Raw genomic sequence first — 25,337 nt, forward strand, 5'->3', positions numbered from 1 at the left:
GTCCTTGTACCTTGTTGAATTGATCCTGATGTCACACAATGGCAGTTTCGCAGACACGGATGTTAAGTCCTGGACTAGAAAGCTTTTCCGATTAGAAATTCTCCATTAATCATTAGTCCAGGTAGAAGGTTCCAGAAAACTGTGCCTCAATGTCCAGAATTGGACTTTAAAATCTGTGTCTGATAAACCAACCTGTGGAGTCTAAATGCATCAACATCAAAATGATCACTTGCGTAGTAAACTTTGACTCTGTTTCCATCTCCAGGCATTACATGTACCTGCCCATCCAACATCAGAAGCCTTGTGTCCATGTGATGAGCTGCTGGGAGGATCGGACGTACCGTCTTCACAGCTCTAACTTCCTGGAGAACATCGCTGTCATGTTTGTACGTCATCTTTTCTACGTACCATTACATGGTTTGGACACGGTACAACATGGACTCTAGTAATACCATGTAATGGTTTAGACACGGTACAACATGGACTCTAGTAATACCATGTAATGGTTTAGACAGGGTATAAACATGGACTCTAGTAATACCATGTAATGGTTTAGACAGGGTATAAACATGGACTCTAGTAATACCATGTAATGGTTTAGACAGGGTATAAACATGGACTCTAGTAATACCATGTAATGGTTTAGACAGGGTATAAACAACATGGACTCTAGTAATACCATGTAATGGTTTAGACAGGGTACAACATGGACTCTAGTAATACCATGTAATGGTTTAGACAGGGTATAAACATGGACTCTAGTAATACCATGTAATGGTTTAGACAGGGTATAAACATGGACTCTAGTAATACCATGTAATCGTTTAGACAGGGTACACCATGGACTCTAGTAATACCATGTAATGGTTTAGACAGGGTATAAACATGGACTCTAGTAATACCATGTAATGGTTTAGACAGGGTATAAACATGGAATCTAGTAATACCATGTAATGGTTTAGACAGGGTATAAACATGTACTCTAGTAATACCATGTAATGGTTTAGACAGGGTATAAACATGGACTCTAGTAATACCATGTAATGGTTTAGACAGGGTACCACATGGACTCTAGTAATACCATGTAATGGTTTAGACAGGGTATAACATGGACTCTAGTAATACCATGTAATGGTTTAGACAGGGTATAACATGGACTCTAGTAATACCATGTAATGGTTTAGACACGGTACAACATGGACTCTAGTAATACCATGTAATGGTTTAGACAGGGTATAACATGGACTCTAGTAATACCATGTAATGGTTTAGACACGGTACAACATGGACTCTAGTAATACCATGTAATGGTTTAGACAGGGTACAACATGGACTCTAGTAATACCATGTAATGGTTTAGACAGGGTATAACATGGACTCTAGTAATACCATGTAATGGTTTAGACAGGGTATAAACATGGACTCTAGTAATACCATGTAATGGTTTAGACAGGGTACAACATGGACTCTAGTAATACCATGTAATGGTTTAGACAGGGTACAACATGGACTCTAGTAATACCATGTAATGGTTTAGACAGGGTATAAACAACATGGACTCTAGTAATACCATGTAATGGTTTAGACAGGGTACAACATGGACTCTAGTAATACCATGTAATGGTTTAGACAGGGTATAAACATGGACTCTAGTAATACCATGTAATGGCTTAGACAGGGTATAAACATGGACTCTAGTAATACCATGTAATGGCTTAGACAGGGTATAAACATGGACTCTAGTAATACCATGTAATGGTTTAGACAGGGTACCACATGGACTCTAGTAATACCATGTAATGGTTTAGACCGGGTATAACATGGACTCTAGTAATACCATGTAATGGTTTAGACACAGTACAACATGGACTCTAGTAATACAATGTAATGGTTTAGACAGGGTATAACATGGACTCTAGTAATACCATGTAATGGTTTAGACACGGTACAACATGGACTCTAGTAATACCATGTAATGGTTTAGACAGGGTACAACATGGACTCTAGTAATACCATGTAATGGTTTAGACAGGGTATAACATGGACTCTAGTAATACCATGTAATGGTTTAGACAGGGTATAAACATGGACTCTAGTAATACCATGTAATGGTTTAGACAGGGTATAAACATGGACTCTAGTAATACCATGTAATCGTTTAGACAGGGTACCACATGGACTCTAGTAATACCATGTAATGGTTTAGACAGGGTATAAACAACATGGACTCTAGTAATACCATGTAATGGTTTAGACAGGGTACAACATGGACTCTAGTAATACCATGTAATGGTTTAGACAGGGTATAAACATGGACTCTAGTAATACCATGTAATGGTTTAGACAGGGTACCACATGGACTCTAGTAATACCATGTAATGGTTTAGACAGGGTATAAACATGGACTCTAGTAATACCATGTAATCGTTTAGACAGGGTACCACATGGACTCTAGTAATACCATGTAATGGTTTAGACAGGGTATAAACAACATGGACTCTAGTAATACCATGTAATGGTTTAGACAGGGTACAACATGGACTCTAGTAATACCATGTAATGGTTTAGACAGGGTATAAACATGGACTCTAGTAATACCATGTAATGGTTTAGACAGGGTATAAACATGGACTCTAGTAATACCATGTAATGGTTTAGACAGGGTACCACATGGACTCTAGTAATACCATGTAATGGTTTAGACAGGGTATAAACAACATGGACTCTAGTAATACCATGTAATGGTTTAGACAGGGTACCACATGGACTCTAGTAATACCATGTAATGGTTTATACAGGGTATAACATGGACTCTAGTAATACCATGTAATGGTTTAGACACGGTACAACATGGACTCTAGTAATACCATGTAATGGTTTAGACAGGGTACAACATGGACTCTAGTAATACCATGTAATGGTTTAGACAGGGTATAAACATGGACTCTAGTAATACCATTGTAATGGTACGTCACGTGTTTGTACCCTATTTGAGTGGTGATGTCATTGTGGTGATGTCATCATATTCCACACAGGAAGAAGGCGTGGCCAAGACAGATGAACTGAACAAGTTGTCAGATCCAGGAACAGAAGCTCTCATGCGCCGAGTCTTTAAGGAGTTTATCATGGACGCCAGGTTGGTAACCTTAACGACACCATCTAACTGATAATAAAACTGGCAAACCGGTGGGGTGTTGGGTTGAGCGTGCAGAGGTTAACAACACAGAGACCGGAAGGTTCCAGTCCGCAAACACAACTTTCCTAGTCTGCAGAGGTTAACAACACAGAGACCGGAAGGTTCCAGTCCGCAAACACAACTTTCCTAGTCTGCAGAGGTTAACAACACAGAGACCGGAAGGTTCCAGTCAGCAAACACAACTTTCCTAGTCTGTAAAATAAATATAATCACGTAGGTTTGGCTCGGTCCTTCTTCTCAGCTTCGGCTCTGGGTCGGTCTCTCCCTGGTCTCTCCCACAGCGTGCCACAGTGCTCCCTTTTATGTGTCCTTCACAGCTGGTTGGTACTTTCCCCTAGTTACCTCCACAGCTGGTTGGTACTTTCCCCTAGTTACCTCCACGGCTGGTTGGTACTTTCCCCTAGTTTCCTCCACGGTTGGTTGGTACTTTCCCCTAGTTTCCTCCACGGGGAGCTCCGTGTCGGGGTGTCCAGCTCATGTACTCCCAGCAGAGGGAGCCAACGTCACATCACGTACCCCACCTCTATTATCTATTACAGGGGCAGACCTCCTGGGATAACACACAACACTGTTGACCATGGGGTGGAAACTGACAACACTGTTGACCACAGGGTGGAAACTGACAACACTGTTGACCACAGGGTGGAAACTGACAACACTGTTGACCACAGGGTGGAAACTGACAACACTGTTGACCACATGGTGGAAACTGACAACACTGTTGACCACAGGGTGGAAACTGACAACACTGTTGACCACATGGTGGAAACTGACAACACTGTTGACCACATGGTGGAAACTGACAACACTGTTGACCACATGGTGGAAACTGACAACACTGTTGACCACAGGGTGGAAACTGACAACACTGTTGACCACATGGTGGAAACTGACAACACTGTTGACCACATGGTGGAAACTGACAACACTGTTGACCACATGGTGGAAACTGACAACACTGTTGACCACATGGTGGAAACTGACAACACTGTTGACCACATGGTGGAAACTGACAACACTGTTGACCACAGGGTGGAAACTGACAACACTGTTGACCACGGGGTGGAAACTGACAACACTGTTGACCACATGGTGGAAACTGACAACACTGTTGACCACATGGTGGAAACTGACAACACTGTTGACCACATGGTGGAAACTGACAACACTGTTGACCACATGGTGGAAACTGACAACACTGTTGACCACAGGGTGGAAACTGACAACACTGTTGACCACATGGTGGAAACTGACAACACTGTTAACCACATGGTGGAAACTGACAACACTGTTGACCACATGGTGGAAACTGACAACACTGTTGACCACATGGTGGAAACTGACAACACTGTTGACCACAGGGTGGAAACTGACAACACTGTTGACCACAGGGTGGAAACTGACAACACTGTTGACCACAGGGTGGAAACTGACAACACTGTTGACCACAGGGTGGAAACTGACAACACTGTTGACCACAGGGTGGAAACTGACAACACTGTTGACCACAGGGTGGAAACTGACAACACTGTTGACCACAGGGTGGAAACTGACAACACTGTTGACCACATGGTGGAAACTGACAACACTGTTGACCACATGGTGGAAACTGACAACACTGTTGACCACATGGTGGAAACTGACAACACTGTTGACCATATGGTGGAAACTGACAACACTGTTGACCACATGGTGGAAACTGACAACACTGTTGACCACATGGTGGAAACTGACAACACTGTTGACCATATGGTGCATGTGTCCTGGTTACTAACTAGTAACTTAAACGTGTGTGTGTGTGTGTGTGTGTGTGTGTGTGTGTGTGTGTGTGTGTGTGTGTGTGTGTGTGTGTGTGTGTGTGTGTGTGTGTGTGTGTGTGTGTGTGTGTGTGTGTGTGTGTGTGTGTGTGTGTGTGTGCGCTATCCGTTCTGCTGCAGGAGATTCATAGCCTTTACAGAAGGGAAAGTGAGAATGAACCATCTGACCGTGTTGGATAAGAAACGCCTGACCATGTGTAAACAGGAGCTGGTTGGTGCCTCTAGACCCTACCATCTGAGAGACAGTATTGTTAAATTATGGTGGTGGTATTGGTGGATGGTGGTGATGATGGGGGTGGTGGTGGTGGTGATGATGATGATGGTGATGATGGTGGTGGTGGTGATGATGGTGGTGGTGATGATGGTGGTGATGATGATGATGGTGGTGATGGTGGTGATGATGATGGTGGTGATGGTGGTGGTGATGGTGGTGGTGATGATGGTGATGATGGTGGTGATGATGGTGGTGATGATGGTGATGATGGTGGTGGTGATGGTGGTGATGATGGTGGTGATGGTGGTGATGATGATGATGGTGGTGGTGGTGATGATGGTGGTGATGATGATGGTGGTGGTGGTGATGATGGTGGTGATGGTGATGATGGTGGTGATGATGATGATGGTGGTGATGATGGTGGTGATGATGGTGATGATGATGGTGGTGATGATGGTGGTGATGGTGGTGGTGATGGTGGTGGTGGTGATGATGGTGGTGATGGTGGTGATGATGATGGTGGTGATGATGGTGGTGATGATGGTGGTGGTGATGATGGTGGTGATGATGATGGTGGTGATGATGGTGATGGGGGTGGTGGTGGGGATAATGATGGTGGTGGTGATGATGGTGATGATGATGGTGGTGATGATGATGATGGGGGTGGTGGTGGTGATGATGATGGTGGTGATGATGATGATGGTGATGATGATGATGGTGATGGAGATGGTGGTGGTGATGATGATGATGGTGATGGTGGGGATGGTGGTGATGATGATGATGGTGGTGATGGTGGTGGTGATGATGGTGGTGGTGGTGGTGAAGATGAAGGTGATGATGATGATGGTGATGATGGTGGTGATGATGATGATGGTGGTGATGGGGATGATGATGGTGGTGATGGTGGTGATGATGATGATGGTGATGATGATGATGGTGATGAAGGTGATGATGTTCCCCCTACAGGAGAGTATGGTCGGAAAGGCAGAAACCATCTCAGAGGGGAAAAGGAAGGTTCGCAGTGTGAAGGAGATGTTGCAGGAGGCTCTAAAACTCACACAGAAACTGAGATTCCTAGTGGAAGAGGTGTGTGTGTGTGTGTGTGTGTGTGTGTGTGTGTGTGTGTGTGTGTGTGTGTGTGTGTGTGTGTGTGTGTGTGTGTGTGTGTGTGTGTGTGTGTGTGTGTGTGTGTGTACGCACGCACGCGAGTAGCATATTGACAGTGTGTATCCCAGAGATGACACCGAGCTGGTTTCTCTCCTATCTCTCTCTATTAGCCCCAGCATACCATCCCAGATGTGTTTGTGTGGATGCTGAGCAACAACAAGCGTGTGGCTTATGCCCGCATCTCTGCCCGTGACCTGATCTACTCTGCCAGCCCTGAGGAGAGAGGCAAAGACTGTGGCAAGATCCAGACTTTATTCTTGAAGGTAAAGAGACTCACAGCAGTCATGGCTGTTCTTGTTTCCAGCACCTCTCCAATTATTTTTGAGGATGTGCTTAAACTCATTATTTTGGGTTTGGACACACCTACTCAGGGTTTGGACACACCTACTCAGGGTTTGGACACACCTACTCAGGGTTTGGACACACCTACTCAGGGTTTGGACACACCTACTCAGGGTTTGGACACACCTACTCAGGGTTTGGACACACCTACTCAGGGTTTGGACACACCTACTCAGGGTTTGGACACACCTACTCAGGGTTTGGACACACCTACTCGGGGTTTGGACACACCTACTCAGGGTTTGGACACACCTACTCAGGGTTTGGACACACCTACTCATTCCAGGGTTTTTCTTTACATTTACTATAGAATAATAGTGAAGACATCAAAACTATGTTAAACAAATCAAAAATAGATTTTATATTTGCGATTTTTCAAAGTAGTCACCGTTTGCCTTGATGACAGCTTTGCACACTCTTGTCATTCTCTCAACCAGCTTCACGAGGTAGTCACTTGGAATGCATTGTGCCTTCTTAAAAGTTCATTTGTGGAATTTCTTTCCTTCTTAATGCATTTGAGCTAATCAGTTGTGTTGTGACAAGGTAGGGGTGGTATACAGAAGATAGCCCTATTTGCTAAAATACCAAGTCCATATTATAGCAAGAACAGCATTCCAGGTGAAGCTGGTTGAGAGAATGCCAAGAGTGCGCAAAGCTGTCATCATGGTGGCTATTTGAAGAATCTCAAATAAAAAATAGATTTTGATTTGTTTAAAACATGTTTGGTTACGACATGATTCCATATGTGTTATGTCATAGTTTTGATGTCTTCAATATTATTCTACAATGTATATATCCAAACTATTGACTGGTACTGTATACCAGTAGTGAGAGAAGTGATTTTCACAGGCACTACGAGGACCCCGGGAAAAGTAGTGTTCTGTATAGGGATTAGGGTGCACAGTTTGATGATGTCTTCTCCTTTACTACCCCAGCCCCCAGAGAAGACTGTAGCAGGCTGGTCAGTTCAGTCCAAATGTACCATACTATATAGTGAATAGAGTGCCATTCTTGTGATGTCCTCTCCTTTACTGCCCCAGCCCCCAGGGAAGCGTGTAGCAGGCTGGTCAATTCAGTCCAAATGTACCATACTATATAGTGAATAGAGTGCCATTCTTGTGATGTCCTCTCCTTTACTGCCCCAGCCCCCAGGGAAGCGTGTAGCAGGCTGGTCAATTCAGTCCAAATGTACCATACTATATAGTGAATAGAGTGCCATTCTTGTGATGTCCTCTCCTTTACTGCCCCAGTCCCCAGGGAAGCGTGTAGCAGGCTGGTCAGTTCAGGCCAAACTGGACGTGTACCTGTGGCTGGGCAGCTGCAGAGACTCCTCTCATGTGCTGGATAACCTGCCTGGAGGGTTTGAGCCCAAAGGGGGCGCCACTGAGGAGCAGCTTCTACCTGCCATCCTACCTGTACATCTGGCATATAGAGGTACGATGGATGGATGGCCGGACAGAGAGAGAGAGGGAGAGACAGACGGACAGAGAGAGGGAGAGACAGACGGACAGAGAGAGGGAGAGACAGACGGACAGAGAGAGGGAGAGACAGACGGACAGAGAGAGGGAGGGACAGACAGACAGAGAGAGGGAGGGACAGACAGACAGAGAGAGGGAGAGACAGACGGACAGACAGAGAGAGGGAGAGACAGACGGACAGAGAGAGAGAGGGAGAGACAGACGGACAAGGAGAGAGAGGGAGAGACAGACAGAGAGCGGGAAAGACAGACAGAGAGAGAGGGAGAGACAGACAGACGGACAGAGAGAGGGAGGGAGAGAGAGAGGGAGGGAGAGACAGACGGACAGAGAGGGGGAGGGAGAGACAGACGGACAGAGGGGGAGGGACAGACAGACGGACAGACAGAGAGGGAGAGACAGACTGACAGACAGAGGGAGAGACAGACTGACAGACAGAGAGGGAGAGACAGACTGACAGACAGAGAGGGAGAGACAGACAGACAGACAGAGAGAGGGAGAGACAGACAGACAGAGGGAGAGACAGACAGACGGACAGACGGAGGGAGAGAGAGAGGGAGAGAGAGAGGGAGAGAGAGAGGGAGAGAGAGAGGGAGAGAGGGAGAGACGGACAGAGAGAGGGAGAGACAGAGGGAGAGAGGGAGAGACGGACAGAGAGAGGGAGAGACAGACAGACAGAGGGAGAGAGAGAGGGAGAGACGGACAGACGGACAGAGAGAGGGAGAGACAGACAGACGGACAGAGAGAGAGAGGGAGGGAGGGACAGACAGACGGACAGAGAGAGAGAGGAGAGACAGACAGACGGACAGAGAGAGAGAGGGAGAGACAGACAGACGGACAGAGAGAGAGACAGACAGACAGACAGACAGACAGACAGACAGACAGACAGACAGTCGGACAGAGAGAGAGACACACAGACAGACAGAGAGAGGGACAGACAGACAGACAGACAGACAGACAGACAGACAGACAGAGGGAGAGACAGACAGATTGACAGAGAGAGGGAGAGACAGACAGGCAGACAGGCAGACAGACAGACAGACATTGGGAATAATAACCTGTTTCTCTTCCAGACGAGCACAAGTTCCAGATGCGCGCCCACATGTACCAGGCTCGAGGGCTGATAGCAGCAGACTCTACAGGACTCTCAGACCCCTTCGCCAGGGTCACCTTCCTGACACATAGCCACACCACGGCCGTAAGGTCCACTAACTCTCATAGGATGGGATCTAGCTACAGAGAAGGTCCCTAAGAAGAAAAGGGGCTTTTGAAGGGTGTAGTTCTAACCAGGGTTGGAGTTATCCATCTATTTTGATTCAAATAATTAGATGAGTTTCCAAGAGCTATTTACTTTGACGGTTTTTTCATTCCTGAATTGGACTTTCGATTCATTTCCTGACTTACTAACCCCATCCATGTTTCATAGTACTACATATGACCCAATCTGTGGCACTAAATTCTACCTCTGACCCAATCTGTGGGACTAAGTACTACCTATGACCCAATCTGTGGCACTAAATTCTACCTCTGACCCAATCTGTGGCACTAAATTCTACCTCTGACCCAATCTGTGGCACTAAATTCTACCTCTGACCCAATCTGTGGCACTAAATTCTACCTCTGACCCAATCTGTGGCACTAAATTCTACCTCTGACCCAATCTGTGGCACTAAATTCTACCTATGACCCCAGTCGTAGTTCTAAGTGCTCCCTGTGCCTCTTAGATCATCAACCAGACGTTAACCCCGACCTGGAACCAGATGCTGTTGATGACCCGGGTCACGCTGCATGGAGACCTAGCTCACCTGGAGCAGGAGCCACCGTGCATCGTCATCGAGGTGTATGATGACGATGCTCTGGTGAGCTAACAAACCAACCCCCTTCTCTCTCTGACGTTACGATATGCCTTCATTTCAACAGACACAGTGCCAGTCTGTTTCTGATCTGTCGTTGCTCACGTTGGAAAGAGATCGGAAATAGACTGGCGACCAGGATATCATTTCATCACTTAAAATGTCAAGTTTAAAGGTTAAATAAAAATTAACGGTGAAAATATATTGGTTTAAGTGAATTCCTTGACGACAGTGACCTTTACAGAATTGATTTATAATCCAGTTGGAGTGTCTGGTGTTGAGACAGACTATTAAAATTGCTATCCTGCTCCCATAAGGATTTGTCTCTGTTCTCTGAGATTTAAGCACATACTGTATTTATTCACCTGTATGTATCTTGTGCTTCTTTCCCCTCAGGGCAAGGCAGAGTACCTGGGCAGCACGGTGGCAGTGCCCGTGGTGAGGGTGTCAGAGCAGCCCTACTCTCCTCCCCAGCTCCAGTACAGTCCTCTGTTTTCTGGATTCCAGTCTGGGGGAGAACTGCTGGGGGCCTTTGAGCTCATACAGGTAGGGCCCTACTGGAGACTTGAGGCACAACATGAACCACTATTCCCTATGTAGTGCAATGGATATGTTTGTTTTAAATTCTGTCAAGCTGAGTCGAGGGGGAATTCAGAGTTTAGTAAAGCTGAGTCGAGGGGGAATTCAGAGTTTAGTAAAGCTTAGTCGAGGGGGAATTCAGAGTTGAGTAAAGCTGAATCGAGGGGGAATTCAGAGTTTGGTAAAGCTGAGTCGAGGGGGAATTCAGAGTTTGGTAAAGCTGAGTCGAGGGGGAATTCAGAGTTTGGTAAAGCTGAGTCGAGGGGGAATTCAGAGTTTGGTAAAGCTGAGTCGAGGGGGAATTCAGAGTTTGGTAAAGCTGAGTCGAGGGGGAATTCAGAGTTTGGTAAAGCTGAGTCGAGGGGGAATTCAGAGTTTGGTAAAGCTGAGTCGAGGGGGAATTCAGAGTTTGGTAAAGCTGAGTCGAGGGGGAATTCAGAGTTTAGTAAAGCTGAGTCGAGGGGGAATTCAGAGTTTGGTAAAGCTGAGTCGAGGGGGATTCATTATCTGTTCTTTTTCCTCTCGCTCCATGATTTTTCTCCCACTCTGTAAGTAGTGGTTGTTTCATTGTTATTCATCTCATAGATCCCAGAGTCAGGAGAAGAGTATCTGCCTGCGCTGGACGAACCAGACGGTCAGATCTACCCTGTACCTGGCAACATTAGACCTGTACTGAGCAGGTATCGATTAGAGGTGAGACGGAGATCAACCTGGAATGCAGTAACTCTGGAATAGGTGGCAGGGCATTATTCCACTGTGATATGTTTTGTGTATGTACTTTGTTTGGTAGTTCCTATGTGATATTAAAGGATTCTGTTCTGGGTGTTGTGACAGTGTTCTCTGTGTCGTCCAGGTGTTGTTCTGGGGCCTGAGGGAGCTGAAGAAGGTGCAGCTCCTGTCTGTGGACCGTCCCCAGGTGTTTATCGAGTGTGCTGGAAAAAGCATGCGCTCCTCTGTTATCCAGAGCTACAAGACCAACCCAAACTTCACCACGCTGGTGGATGCCTTCGACCTGGTAACTAACACGACCAACCCAAACCTCACCACTCTGGTGGTAACTAACACGACCAACCCAAACCTCACCATGCTGGTGGTAACTAACACGACCAACCCAAACCTCACCACGCTGGTGGTAACTAACACGACCAACCCAAACCTCACCACGCTGGTGGTAACTAACACGACCAACCCAAACCTCACCATGCTGGTGGTAACTAACACGACCAACCCAAACCTCACCATGCTGGTGGTAACTAACACGACCAACCCAAACCTCACCATGCTGGTGGTAACTAACACGACCAACCCAAACCTCACCATGCTGGTGGTAACTAACACGACCAACCCAAACCTCACCACGCTGGTGGTAACTAACACGACCAACCCAAACCTCACCATGCTGGTGGTAACTAACACGACCAACCCAAACCTCACCATGCTGGTGGTAACTAACACGACCAACCCAAACCTCACCATGCTGGTGGTAACTAACACGACCAACCCAAACCTCACCATGCTGGTGGTAACTAACACGACCAACCCAAACCTCACCGTGCTGGTGGTAACTAACACGACCAACCCAAACCTCACCATGCTGGTGGTAACTAACACGACCAACCCAAACCTCACCATGCTGGTGGTAACTAACACGACCAACCCAAACCTCACCATGCTGGTGGTAACTAACACGACCAACCCAAACCTCACCACGCTGGTGGTAACTAACACGACCAACCCAAACCTCACCATGCTGGTGGTAACTAACACGACCAACCCAAACCTCACCATGCTGGTGGTAACTAACACGACCAACCCAAACCTCACCACGCTGGTGGTAACTAACACGACCAACCCAAACCTCACCATGCTGGTGGTAACTAACACGACCAACCCAAACCTCACCACGCTGGTGGTAACTAACACGACCAACCCAAACCTCACCATGCTGGTGGTAACTAACACGACCAACCCAAACCTCACCACGCTGGTGGTAACTAACATGTAGAATAGTGGACAGGTGTTATCTGTTAACGAGGTAGAATAGTGGACAGGTGTTATCTGTTAACGAGGTAGAATAGTGGACAGGTGTTATCTGTTAACGAGGTAGAATAGTGGACAGGTGTTATCTGTTAACGAGGTAGAATAGTGGACAGGTGTTATCTGTTAACGAGGTAGAATAGTGGACAGGTGTTATCTGTTAACGAGGTAGAATAGTGCACAGGTGTCATCTGTTAACGAGGTAGAATAGTGGACAGGTGTTATCTGTTAACGAGGTAGAATAGTGGACAGGTGTTAGCTGCGTCCCACATGACACCTTATTCCTTATGTCCTTTAGTTCTCTGGTCAAAAGTAGTGCACTATAAAGGGAACCGGGTGCCATTTGGAATACAGGCAGAGATACATGCAGAGTTGACCTGACCTTCCATCTTGTTCTCCTCCCCGTCTGTCCCTTCCCACAGGAGCTGCCTGAGAATGAGAACCTTCACCCTCCCCTGAACATCAGTGTGGTGGACTGGCGAGCATTCGGACGCTCCACCGTGGTGGGAAACTACACCATCAACAACCTGAAGCCCTTCAAATACACCCCTCCTCCAGCGCTGTCCGCACCAACCTCACCACGGGGACCTGACAGCAGAGAGGGTAGAAGTCAAATCCTACAAATGGTTTCTTGTTGTAACAACGTCCTTTCAACCAGTTTTGTCCACTGGGATAGCGACTGTTGAACAGGACTTTCAGGTGGTGCTGTGTTACAGACTGTTGAACAGGACGTTCAGGTGGTGCTGTTTTACCGACTGTTGAACAGGACTTTCAGGCAGTGCTGTTTTACCGACTGTTGAACAGGACTTTCAGGTGGTGCTGTGTTACAGACTGTTGAACAGGACGTTCAGGTGGTGCTGTTTTACAGACTGTTGAACAGGACTTTCAGGTGGTGCTGTTTTACCGACTGTTGAACAGGACTTTCAGGTGGTGCTGTTTTACCGACTGTTGAACAGGACTTTCAGGCAGTGCTGTTTTACCGACTGTTGAACAGGACTTTCAGGTGGTGCTGTTTTACCGACTGTTGAACAGGACTTTCAGGTGGTGCTGTTTTACAGACTGTTGAACAAGACTTTCAGGCGGTGCTGTTTTACAGACTGTTGAACAGGACTTTCAGGTGGTGCTGTTTTACCTACTGTTGAACAGGACTTTCAGGTGGTGCTGTTTTACAGACTGTTGAACAGGACTTTCAGGCGGTGCTGTTTTACCGACTTTTGAACAGGACTTTCAGGCGGTGCTGTTTCACCGACTGTTGAACAGGACTTTCAGGTGGTGCTGTTTTACAGACTGTTGAACAGGACTTTCAGGCGGTGCTGTTTTACCGACTGTTGAACAGGACTTTCAGGTGGTGCTGTTTTACCGACTGTTGAACAGGACTTTCAGGTGGTGCTGTTTTACCGACTGTTGAACAGGACTTTCAGGTGGTGCTGTTTTACCGACTGTTGAACAGGACTTTCAGGCGGTGCTGTTTTACAGACTGTTGAACAGGACTTTCAGGCGGTGCTGTTTTACAGACTGTTGAACAGGACGTTCAGGCGGTGCTGTTTTACAGACTGTTGAACAGGACGTTCAGGCGGTGCTGTTTTACAGACTGTTGAACAGGACGTTCAGGCGGTGCTGTTTTACAGACTGTTGAACAGGACGTTCAGGCGGTGCTGTTTTACAGACTGTTGAACAGGACGTTCAGGCGGTGCTGTTTGACCGACTGTTGAACAGGACGTTCAGGCGGTGCTGTTTTACCGACTGTTGAACAGGACTTTCAGGCGGTGCTGTTTTACCGACTGTTGAACAGGACTTTCAGGCGGTGCTGTTTTACAGACTGTTGAACAGGACGTTCAGGCGGTGCTGTTTTACAGACTGTTGAACAGGACTTTGAGGCGGTGCTGTTTGACCACCCCGTGGTGTGCTTTGTGTTTTCAGATTTAGGTATGATGCCCCAGTCTAATGTAGACAATGTAATCCCTTTGTCATCTGAGGATGTCTCAATCAACATCTACCAGGAGATCTCTCCTACACCCCCACCACCACCTCCACCCGAACCAGACAAGAAGGAAAAGGTGAGAGGAAGAAGACACATACACACACATACACACGCACACACACACACACACACACACACATTAACAAGCATCCTCCGTATATAACAGGAATGGAGGAAGAGCTCTCGGAAGTCTACTAAGAGAAGGAAGCGTACCGTAGCAGATGAGTCTGGGGATAACGTCCTAGACTGGTGGTCCAAGTACTACGCCTCGGTAGACAAGAGACAGCAGGTAAAGGTATCCAAACACTATTGGTCCACGTGTTGGACTGTAGTTGGTCCACGCGTTGGGCTGTAGTTGGTCCACGCGTTGGGCTGTAGTTGGTCCACGTGTTGGACTGTAGTTGGTCCACGTGTTGGACTGTAGTTGGTCCACGTGTTGGACTGTAGTTGGTCCACGTGTTGGACTGTAGTTGGTCCACGTGTTGGACTGTAGTTGGTCCACGTGTTGGACTGTAGTTGGTCCACGTGTTGGACTGTAGTTGGTGTGTCCACGCTCGGTAGACAAGAGACAGTTGGTATCCAAACACTATTAGTTGGTCCACGTGTTGGACTGTAGTTGGTCCACGTTGTTGGACTGTAGTTGACTCTAGTTGGTCCACGTGTTGGACTGTAGTTGGTCCACGTGTTGGGCTGTAGTTGGTCCACGCGTTGGGCTGTAGTTGGTCCACGTGTTGGACTGTAGTTGGTCCACGTGTTGGACTGTAGTTGGTCCACGTGTTGGACTGTAGTTGGTCCATGTGTTGGACTGTAGTTGGTCCACGTGTTGGACTGTAGTTGGTCCACGTGTTGGACTGTAGTTGGTCCACGTGTTGGACTGTAGTTGGTCCACGCGTTGGGCTGTAGTTGGTCCACGTGTTGGACTGTAGTTGGTCCACGTGTTGGACTGTAGTTGGTCCACGTGTTGGACTGTAGTTGGTCCACGTGTTGGACTGTAGTTGGTCCACGTGTTGGACTGTAGTTGGTCCATGTGTTGGACTGTAGTTGGTCCGTGTTGGATGTGTTGGACGTGTTGGGCTGTAGTTGGTCCACGTGTTGGACTCTAGTTGGTCCACTGTAGTTGGTCCACGTGTTGGACTGTAGTTGGTCCATGTGTTGGACTGTAGTTGGTCCACGCGTTGGACTGTAGTTGGTCGCGTTGGACTGTAGTTGGTCCATGTGTTGGACTGTAGTTGGTCCACGTGTTGGACTCTAGTTGGTCCACGTGTTGGACTGTAGTTGGTCCACGTGTTGGACTGTAGTTGGTCCACGTGTTGGACTGTAGTTGGTCCATGTGTTGGACTGTAGTTGGTCCACGTGTTGGACTGTAGTTGGTCCACGTGTTGGACTGTAGTTGGTCCACGTGTTGGACGCGTTGGGCTGTAGTTGGTCCCACGCGTTGGGCTGTAGTTGGTCCACGCGTTGGGCTGTAGTTGGTCCACGTGTTGGGCGTGTTGGACGCGTTGGGCTGTAGTTGGTGTAGTTGGTCCATGTGTTGGGTCCACGTGTTGGGCTGTAGTTGGTCCACGTGTTGTTGGACTGTAGTTGGTCCACGTGTTGGACTGTAGTTGGTCCCGTTGGACTGTAGTTGGTCCACGTGTTGGACTGTAGTTGGTCCACGTGTTGGACTGTAGTTGGTCCACGTGTTGGACTGTAGTTGGTCCACGTGTTGGGCTGTAGTTGGTCCACGTGTTGGGCTGTAGTTGGTCCACGTGTTGGGCTGTAGTTGGTCCACGCGTTGGACTCTAGTTGGTCCATGTGTTGGACTCTAGTTGGTCCACGTGTTGGACTGTAGTTGGTCCATGTGTTGGACTGTAGTTGGTCCACGCGTTGGGCTGTAGTTGGTCCATGTGTTGGACTGTAGTTGGTCCACGTGTTGGACTGTAGTTTGTCCATAGAGATGGACCAGAGAGCACACCCTCTATGGTCATAAACTACACTGAGGACCTCTGTTATCTCTCCAGGCCAAGCAGAAGGAGGTACATCCCTTTCCATACATCTATGATAATGGTGAGTAAGAGCTTTAACACATTTTCCAGACAGGAAACTTTTTCAAACGACTGATTGACTGTTCAAATGAAATCAAAATAGTTTTCATCGTCACGTGCTTCATAAAACAACAGGTGTAGACTAACAGTGAAATGCTTCATAAACAACAGGTGTAGACTAACAGTGAAATGCTTCATAAACAACAGGTGTAGACTAACAGTGACATGCATGCTCACATGGCCCTTCACAACAACAGGTGGAGGAGACTAACAGTGAAATGCATGCTCACATGGCCCTTCACAACAACAGGTGGAGGAGACTAACAGTGAAATGCATGCTCACGGGGCCCTTCACAACAACAGGTGGAGACTAACAGTGAAATGCATGCTCACGGGGCCCTTCACAAAAATGAGACATTGGAAATATTCAAAAAATAATAACACAAGGAATAAATCTACAATGAGTAACGATAACTTGGCTTTATACACGGGGTACCAGGCTATATACACGGGTACCAGGCTATATACACGGGTACCAGGCTATATACATGGGGTACCAGGCTATATACACGGGTACCAGGCTATATACATGGGGTACCAGGCTATATACATGGGGTACCAGGCTATATACACGGGTACCAGGCTATATACACGGGTTCCAGGCTATATACACGGGGTACCAGGCTATATACACGGGTATTTCCATTCCAAACATTGCTGTCATTGCTGTGTATTACCGTATTTCCATTCCAAACCTTGCTGTCATTGTTGTGTATTACAGTATTTCCATTCCAAACCTTGCTGTCATTGTTGTGTATTACAGTATTTCCATTCCAAACCTTGCTGTCATTGTTGTGTATTACAGTATTTCCATTCCAAACCTTGCTGTCATTGTTGTGTATTACAGTATTTCCATTCCAAACCTTGCTGTCATTGTTGTGTATTACAGTATTTCCATTCCAAACTTTGCTGTCATTGTTGTGTATTACAGTATTTCCATTCCAAACTTTGCTCTCCGATGGAGTAGACTCCTTGGGTAAGGACATGCATAGCAAGACAGTAGTAATTTATCGCATGGTTCCTTGGGTAAGGATATGGCTAGCATAACAGTATAGTAATTCATCGCATGGTTCCTAACTTCCCTCCTTCTATCAATCATTTTTTGGTGGCAAGTATAGTCCATTGCACCCCAATAGAATAGTGGTTTGGGGGAAGGCTGTGAAATACAATGGTTGTGTGTGTGGGGGGGTCTATGGGTGTCACAAGGTCGGTATCTGTAGATGGTGTTTCACCTAGCAACCGATTTATCAATCATAGCCAACTGTAATTGTTTGCACCTGAGTTGCACCTTGGTTGCTTTGTGCTTAATCATTCAGTTATTTTCATTCATCTAACTGGACATCTAGATGTTTACTTTACTGTTGTTTATATATACAGTTGAAGTCGGAAGTTTACATACACCTTAGACAAAAAACATTTAAACTCAGTTTTTCACAATTCCTGACATTTAATCACAGTGAAAATTCCCTGCTTTAGGTCAGTTAGGATCACCACTGTCTTTTAAGAATGTGAAATGTCAGAATAATAGTAGAGATAATTACTTATTTCAGCTTTTTTTTTAGTTCTTTCATCACATTCCCAGTGGGTCAGAAGTTACACAATTGGTGTAACTGAGTCAGTTTTGTAGGCCTCCTTGCTCGCACACGCTATTTCAGTTCTGCCCACAAATTTTCTATAGGATTGAGGTCAGGGCTTTGTGATGACCACTCCAATACCTCCTGCAGCAAAGCAACGCCACAACATGATGCTGCCACCCCCGTGCCACAACATGATGCTGCCACCCCCGTGCTTCACGGTCCTTCGGCTTGCAAGCCTCCCCCTTTTTCCTCCAAACATAACGATAGTCATCATGGCCAAACAGTTCTATTTTTGTTCCATCAGACCAGAGGATATGGCTTCTTCCTTGCTGAGCGGCCTTTCAGGTTATGTCTATATAGGACTCGTTTTACTGTGGATATTGTGGTAAACCGTCCATCGCACCGTCTGGGGTAGTCGTGCCTTTGTTAAGTCTGTGAGGAGAGATGCTATTGCGGCAAAGTTAGGGTACAAATCGACTGTAGTACCCTGCTAACCCCAGGAAAGACTGCCTCTTGGGTCGGGGGACCGGCCGTCCCCTAATGGCAGCCATTTAAAAAAAAAATGTATCTTGGGGTTTCACATTTCCCCTCCTGATCTGATATCCCAGGTACCACCTCGGCGTAGCCCAGCTTGCAGCTTGCGGGGGTCAGACCTGCATCCCTTAGCGCATCAACCACTGCCCGTAGATGAAAAGACTCCCAACGGTCACTGTGTACAATTATGTCATCCCAAATAAGCAGTCACTCATGATGCAGTCCATGAGTCGCTGAACGGTCGCTGGTGCCCCCGTGGAGCCCGAAAGGAAGTACTCGGTAGTGGTATAGCCCCCCCGGGGTGAAGCCCCGAACTCCCGGGACCGCTGCCAGCGGTACCTGCCAGTACCCCTTCGTCAGGTCCAAGCGGTCGATTACCCTCCCCAAGCGGTCGATCAGTTCATCCATCCGGGGGTAGGCATCAAACTTACTGACCTCGTTCAGGCCCCGGAAGTCATTACAGAAGCAGACGGTTCCCGTCCGGTTTTGGAACCAGCACTATATGGCCAGACCACTCACTGTGGGACTCCGGTAGTACCCCCATCTCTAGCATTGTCGTCACTACCCGCTGGATCGCCACCCTCCGGGCTTCTGGTATCCGGATGTTTAAGTACATGATGTTCCACGAGATCCGTGCGCCCCGGTACTTCTGTGAACATGGCCGTATTCTGCTGGACCAACTCTCTGAGCTCTTGTCGTTGGGTCGGGCTGAGGTCTTCCCCCATTACAACTTCGACAGAGGGTGGGCTCTGCTGTGGCTGGGTCCACGTTATGCACAGCGCCTCTCGTGCATGCCATTTCTTCAGCAAGTTCTTAAAGCTGGAGGGGTTTACTCCGTCCTGCGAAGGGGGTGGTCGGCTGCTCTTCCCAGACCGCCTTGGCTAGGTCCAGCAGCCCACGTGGCCGACGAGGATCGTCAGCGTGGCTCAAAGAGCTGGAAGAGCTCTCGTGTGATACATTTTGCTGCCACCATGCGTAGCGGGATTGCCTCAAGATACCGGGTGGCGTAGTCCACGATTACCAGGATGTATTGGTGTCCCCTCTCGGTCTTCACCAATGGACCAAGGAACCAAATGGTTTCTATAATGTACCCTCTGAGCTGTGATCTGGCACTCCAGGAAACTACGGCAGTAGTCCTCCACGGCGCGCTTGACTCCGGGCCAGTGGAACCGGTTCCCGATCCGCTTCCTGGTTTTCTCCATCCCCAGGTGTGCCCCAAGCAGGTAGGTGTGGGCAAGCTGCAACAGTCCTAACATACTGGCTGAGTATGAGTAATAAGTCTTTTATCTCCCCATTGTGCTTTACTACCTGATATAATAAATTATGCTTGATGGCGAAGTGGGGGTAGCGCCGCTCACTGACCCCAGGTAGCAGCACACCATCCACACCTGGTTCTGGAAATTGGGGTCTTCAAACTGACCCGTGAGGATTCCCATGTTGGGAGGTCTGTCTAGGGCCTCCACCTCCATAAAGGGGAGCCTGAGGTCTTCCTCGCACGGTGGCTCGCTTGTCGGATCGGGGTTGTCTCCCTCCTCGGGGTCCGACTCAGGCCCAGTGGACACCTCTTGTGGCGGGGGTTGGGTTGCACAGGCCATCGTCCTTTTTCCTCTCCTTCCTACCTCCCGTGCTCGCCTCCCCTGGTCCCTCCTCCACAGTGCCTGGAAGAGAGGGCAGTCTCGACCGAGGAGAATGGACACGGGCAGGTTAGGAACAGCCCCCATGCGCATCTGGCACTCCCCCCTTGGGGTGGTTATCCTCACTGGCACCGTTGGGTACCTCTTCGTGTACACAGGACACTGTCACCTCCTTGTTCCACGGTTCCTCCTTCCCCTCTCGTGTGAGCCACTGCGGGTTGGCCAGGGTCACCATGCTGCCGGAGTCCAGCAGAGCGCTGGTGTCGATGCCATCGGTTCGTACAGAAACCATCGGAGGGGCCATCTCGGTGTGCACCTAACAGGTGGTGACATAACTTGCCATCCGGGTTACCCCAGCGCTGGGGTATGCGGAGGGCATGGTTGGGACAAAATCTTATTTACGATGACTGCCTAGGAACAGTGGGTTAACTGGGTTAGCTGCCTTGTTCAGAGACAGAACGGCATACTTTTACCATGTCAGCTCGGGGGTCGATCAAGCAACCTTTCGGTTACTGGCCCAACGCTCTAAACACTAGGCTACCTGCCGCCCCGGTAAACTGTGGGGTGTTCGGTTGAGCGTGCAGAGATTAACACAGAGACCGGGAGGTTTTAGTCCGCAAACACAACTTTACTAGGACATAAAATAAACATAACAAGAAAATCACGTAGGTTTGGCTCGGTCCTTCTTCTCAGCTTTGGCTCTGTGTCCGTCTCTCCCTGTTCTCTCCCGTGGTGTGCCACAGTGCTCCGTTTGTGTCCTCCACAGCTGGTTGGTACTTTCCCCTAGTTTCCTCCACGGCTGGTTGGTACTTTCCCCTAGTTTCCTCCGACACGGAGCTCCCCGTGTCGGGGTGTCCAGCTCATGTACTCCCAGCAGAGGGAGCCAACGTCACATCACGTACCTCCCCTCTATTATCTATTACAGGGTTAGACCTCCTGGGATACCACAATATAGATTATTTTGTACCTGTTTCCTCCAGCATCTTCACAAGGTCCTGTTGTTCAGGGATTGAATTGCACTTTTCGCACTAAAGCATTTTCATCTCTAGGGTACAGAACGCGTCTCCTTCCTGAGCGGTATGACGGCTGCGTGCCCCCATGGTGTTTATACTTGCGTACTATTGCTTGTACAGATGAACGTGGTACACTCAGGCATTTGGAACTTGCTCCCAAGGATGAACCAGACTTGTGGAGGTCTGCAATTTTTTTTCTGTGGTCTTGGCAGATTTCTTTTGATTTTCCCATGATGTCAATCAAAGAGGCACTGAGTTTGAAGGTAGGCCTTGAAATACATCCACAGGTACACCTCCAATTGACTCACATGATGTCAATTAGCCTATCAAAAGCTTCTAAAGTCATGACATCATTTTCTGGAATTTTCCAAGCTGTTTAAAGGCACAGTTAACTTAGTGTATGTAAACTTCTGACCCACTGGAATTGTGATGCAGTGAATTATAAGTGAAATAATCTGTCTGTAAACAATTGTTGGAAAAATGACTTGTGTCATGCACAAAGTAGATGTCCTAACCCGACTTGGCAACACTATAGTTTGTTAACAAGACATTTGTGGAGTGGTTGAAAAACACATTTTAATGACTCCAACCTAAGTGTATGTAAACTTCTGATTTCAACTGTATATATATATGTATGTATGTATGTATGTATGTGTGTGTGTGTGTGTGTGTGTGTGTGTGTGTGTGTGTGTGTGTGTGTGTGTGTGTGTGTGTGTGTGTGTGTGTGTGTGTGTGTGTGTGTGTGTGTGAATGTCAGTCATGTATTTTCTTTTGCCCCAGTCACTGGACAGCAGGATGGAGACAAGAAAAAGAAACCAATATTGAATGTCTCTCAGGAAGGTGTGTCCAAACTGGCAACTCTACAGGTAAAATCTGCTGCATGGTTCTGTCACAAGTTTTTTTTTTAAATGGAGGAGTCATTAAATGACCAACCAATCATATACAGTCATTAAATGACCCTTTTCAACCAATCATATACAGTCATTAAATGACCCTTTTCAACCAATCATATCAGTATACGTGTACATTAGTTATTTGAAGCTTTGCTGAGTATGAACATGTACAGGTTGTGTTTTTACCATGTTTCTGTGTATTGTAAGGTTATTAAAAGTGTAATATTGTCATGTTCTGATGAGATCACATTGTATAGCACTGTGTATTTGTTCTGTACCATACTGCTGAGTATGAACAATATTTAAATCCCCCTGTAAGCTCTATGACAAGGAGTTGGAGTCTGAGTTTGGTCCGTTTGATGACTGGGTCAACACCTTCGAGCTGTTCAGAGGGAAAGCCAATGACGAGGTGGGGCGTTCTAATGAGGAGAGGTTCGTTGGGAAGTTCAAGGTGATTTGTGGTTCTGTGATTTTTTTTTTGTTTGTCACAAATCTTGTTCTGGAGGCAACGCTGTAAAACGGTCACTCAGCTGGCACGGCCACAAAGTCATAAAATCAGATTTCAAACCTAAACGTAACCACACTGCTAACCCTAATGTCTAATCCTAACCTTAAATTAAGACCAAAAAGCAAACCATTTTGAGTTTGCAGCTGGTCTATCTAACTGGAGATCACTGGATTCTGCCTCCAGGACAAAACTCATGCCAATAAACATCCTCCTGCGGTTGTAGCCTGGTCCCAGATCTGTTCAACTCCTTGGCCTTGGCAAGACAACACAAACACATCTGGGACCAGGCTACAGCCATTCCAATATTATAATGTAATGTAACCACTATAAAAAAGAATGCGTTCGTTTGGGTCAGTGACGATCCAAACTCCTGTGTACATCTAGGGTCGTTTCTGCTTGTACAAGTTAACTGAGGAGGATGATGAGTGGGAGGAGAGTCCAAACTCAGGCCAGTTTAAGATCACCCGAGGGATCCCGCCCAACACCTCCGTCAAGGTTCTCATTAGGGTTTACATCGTATCGGTGAGTAGTGGTAGTTGACCCTTTGGGTTGACTGTGACCTTTAAGAGACATGTCACGTCATGTGTCATCATTGACCTGGGTCGTCATGTTCCCCGGGGCACACTGTAGCAAAACGTTTTGCAATGGAAGACAACAAACAAACAAACAAACCAAAATCTGTGTTATTTTCTTCCATTTGGTTCCAAATGAACACAACCCTGGCTATATCTATCTGTCTCTTCAGGCATCCAACCTCCACCCATTTGGTTCCAAATGAACACAACCCTGGCTATATCTATCTGTCTCTTCAGGCATCCAACCTCCACCCATTTGGTTCCAAATGAACACAACCCTGGCTATATCTGTCTGTCTCTTCAGGCATCCAACCTTCACCCACTTGGTTCCAAATGAACACAACCCTGGCTATATCTGTCTGTCTCTTCAGGCATCCAACCTCCACCCATTTGGTTACAAATGAACACAACCCTGGCTATATCTATCTGTCTCTTCAGGCATCCAACCTCCACCCATTTGGTTCCAAATGAACACAACCCTGGCTATATCTATCTGTCTCTTCAGGCATCCAACCTCCACCCATTTGGTTCCAAATGAACACAACCCTGGCTATATCTGTCTGTCTCTTCAGGCATCCAACCTCCACCCATTTGGTTCCAAATGAACACAACCCTGGCTATATCTATCTGTCTCTTCAGGCATCCAACCTCCACCCATTTGGTTCCAAATGAACACAACCCTGGCTATATCTGTCTGTCTCTTCAGGCATCCAACCTCCACCCAGCCGATACTGATGGGAAGTCTGACCCCTACATTGTTCTGAGGCTGGGGAAAACTGAGATAAAAGACAGAGACAACTACATCCCCAAGCAACTCAACCCAGTCTTTGGCAGGTGGGAGAATTAAGCAATAATGCCCGAGGAGGTGTGGTGTACGGCCATAACCCCCATAGGTGCCTTATTGCAATTATAAAATGGTTACCAACGTAGTGAACGTTGAAAAAATAAACGTTTTGTCATACCGGTGGAATACGGTCTAATATACCGCGGCTGTCAGCCAATCAGCATTCAGGCCTTGAACCACCCAGTTTATAATACATTTTTATACCATCCTTTAACAGAAGCTGTTTCCCTGGTTATATTTTAGTCAGATGAACAAGCAAACAGAATCCAGTTGGTGTTGGTGGGTGTCAGTGCAGAAAGAAGCTCCTTGTTTAACATCATATCCATTGGATTACATACTATTTTTTTAACCAGCGATTTTGAAGTTTAGTCAGCTGAACAAAAGCATAATGTACTTGGTATGTTGGCAGAGACGAAAAAACGTAACTTCAAATCCTTTTGTCCTGTGTCCCCAACAGGTCCTTTGAGATCCAGGCTACGTTTCCTAAAGATTCCCTGCTGACTACTCTGATCTATGACCACGACACCATCGGGACTGACGATCTGATCGGGGAGACGTGCATAGATCTGGAGAACCGCTTCTACAGCCGACACCGGGCCACCTGCGGCCTACCCACTGAGTACAGCATGTGAGGAAACACCTTCTTCTTCTTCTTCTTCACCACCCGGGGTTTGGGTCTCTTCTTTCTGCCTTACTCTTATGTCATGTTCATAACCACTAAGACGTTCGTTATGTCATGTTTATAACCATGTCATGATGCTGTTATAACATGTTATCCACCTGTCTTAGTGACGGTTATAACGCCTGGAGAGACTCCACCAAGCCATCTGAGCTGTTGACTACGCTGTGTAAGGAGAACAGGCTAGATGGACCCTACTTCAGACCTGGAAAAATCACCATCGGGGGCAATGTCTTTGCTGGGAAAACACTGTTTATGGATGAAGGTATTTAACTTAGTTTATACAGTGTGTATAAACCAATTAAAATAATGACCTGAAAATGAAGGCTACGACA

At 47.1% G+C, this 25,337-nt stretch overlaps 1 protein-coding gene across 3 annotated transcripts in view; it reads left to right on the forward strand.

Annotated features, from left to right (window-relative positions):
• fer1l6 (fer-1 like family member 6) overlaps positions 1 to 25,337 on the forward strand; it is a 55,305-nt gene that overhangs the window by 2,913 nt on the left and 27,055 nt on the right. For 2 of the 3 annotated variants that reach the window (XM_052523163.1, XM_052523165.1), the window contains exons 4-25: positions 266 to 386; positions 3,036 to 3,136; positions 5,134 to 5,224; positions 6,194 to 6,313; positions 6,505 to 6,657; positions 7,987 to 8,170; positions 9,285 to 9,409; positions 9,936 to 10,070; positions 10,461 to 10,610; positions 11,229 to 11,336; positions 11,497 to 11,658; positions 13,103 to 13,283; positions 14,601 to 14,737; positions 14,828 to 14,950; positions 16,662 to 16,707; positions 17,677 to 17,721; positions 22,284 to 22,369; positions 22,716 to 22,847; positions 23,289 to 23,426; positions 24,186 to 24,313; positions 24,781 to 24,951; positions 25,113 to 25,267. In XM_052523163.1, coding sequence (XP_052379123.1) covers positions 266 to 386; positions 3,036 to 3,136; positions 5,134 to 5,224; positions 6,194 to 6,313; positions 6,505 to 6,657; positions 7,987 to 8,170; positions 9,285 to 9,409; positions 9,936 to 10,070; positions 10,461 to 10,610; positions 11,229 to 11,336; positions 11,497 to 11,658; positions 13,103 to 13,283; positions 14,601 to 14,737; positions 14,828 to 14,950; positions 16,662 to 16,707; positions 17,677 to 17,721; positions 22,284 to 22,369; positions 22,716 to 22,847; positions 23,289 to 23,426; positions 24,186 to 24,313; positions 24,781 to 24,951; positions 25,113 to 25,267 — 2,792 coding nt within the window. The remainder of the gene's footprint in view (positions 1 to 265; positions 387 to 3,035; positions 3,137 to 5,133; positions 5,225 to 6,193; positions 6,314 to 6,504; positions 6,658 to 7,986; positions 8,171 to 9,284; positions 9,410 to 9,935; positions 10,071 to 10,460; positions 10,611 to 11,228; positions 11,337 to 11,496; positions 11,659 to 13,102; positions 13,284 to 14,600; positions 14,738 to 14,827; positions 14,951 to 16,661; positions 16,708 to 17,676; positions 17,722 to 22,283; positions 22,370 to 22,715; positions 22,848 to 23,288; positions 23,427 to 24,185; positions 24,314 to 24,780; positions 24,952 to 25,112; positions 25,268 to 25,337) is intronic. The other variant, XM_052523164.1, reaches the window with a different exon arrangement.

This window comes from Oncorhynchus keta, chromosome 7 (assembly GCF_023373465.1).
Source record: "Oncorhynchus keta strain PuntledgeMale-10-30-2019 chromosome 7, Oket_V2, whole genome shotgun sequence".
Classification (NCBI taxonomy): domain Eukaryota; kingdom Metazoa; phylum Chordata; class Actinopteri; order Salmoniformes; family Salmonidae; genus Oncorhynchus; species Oncorhynchus keta.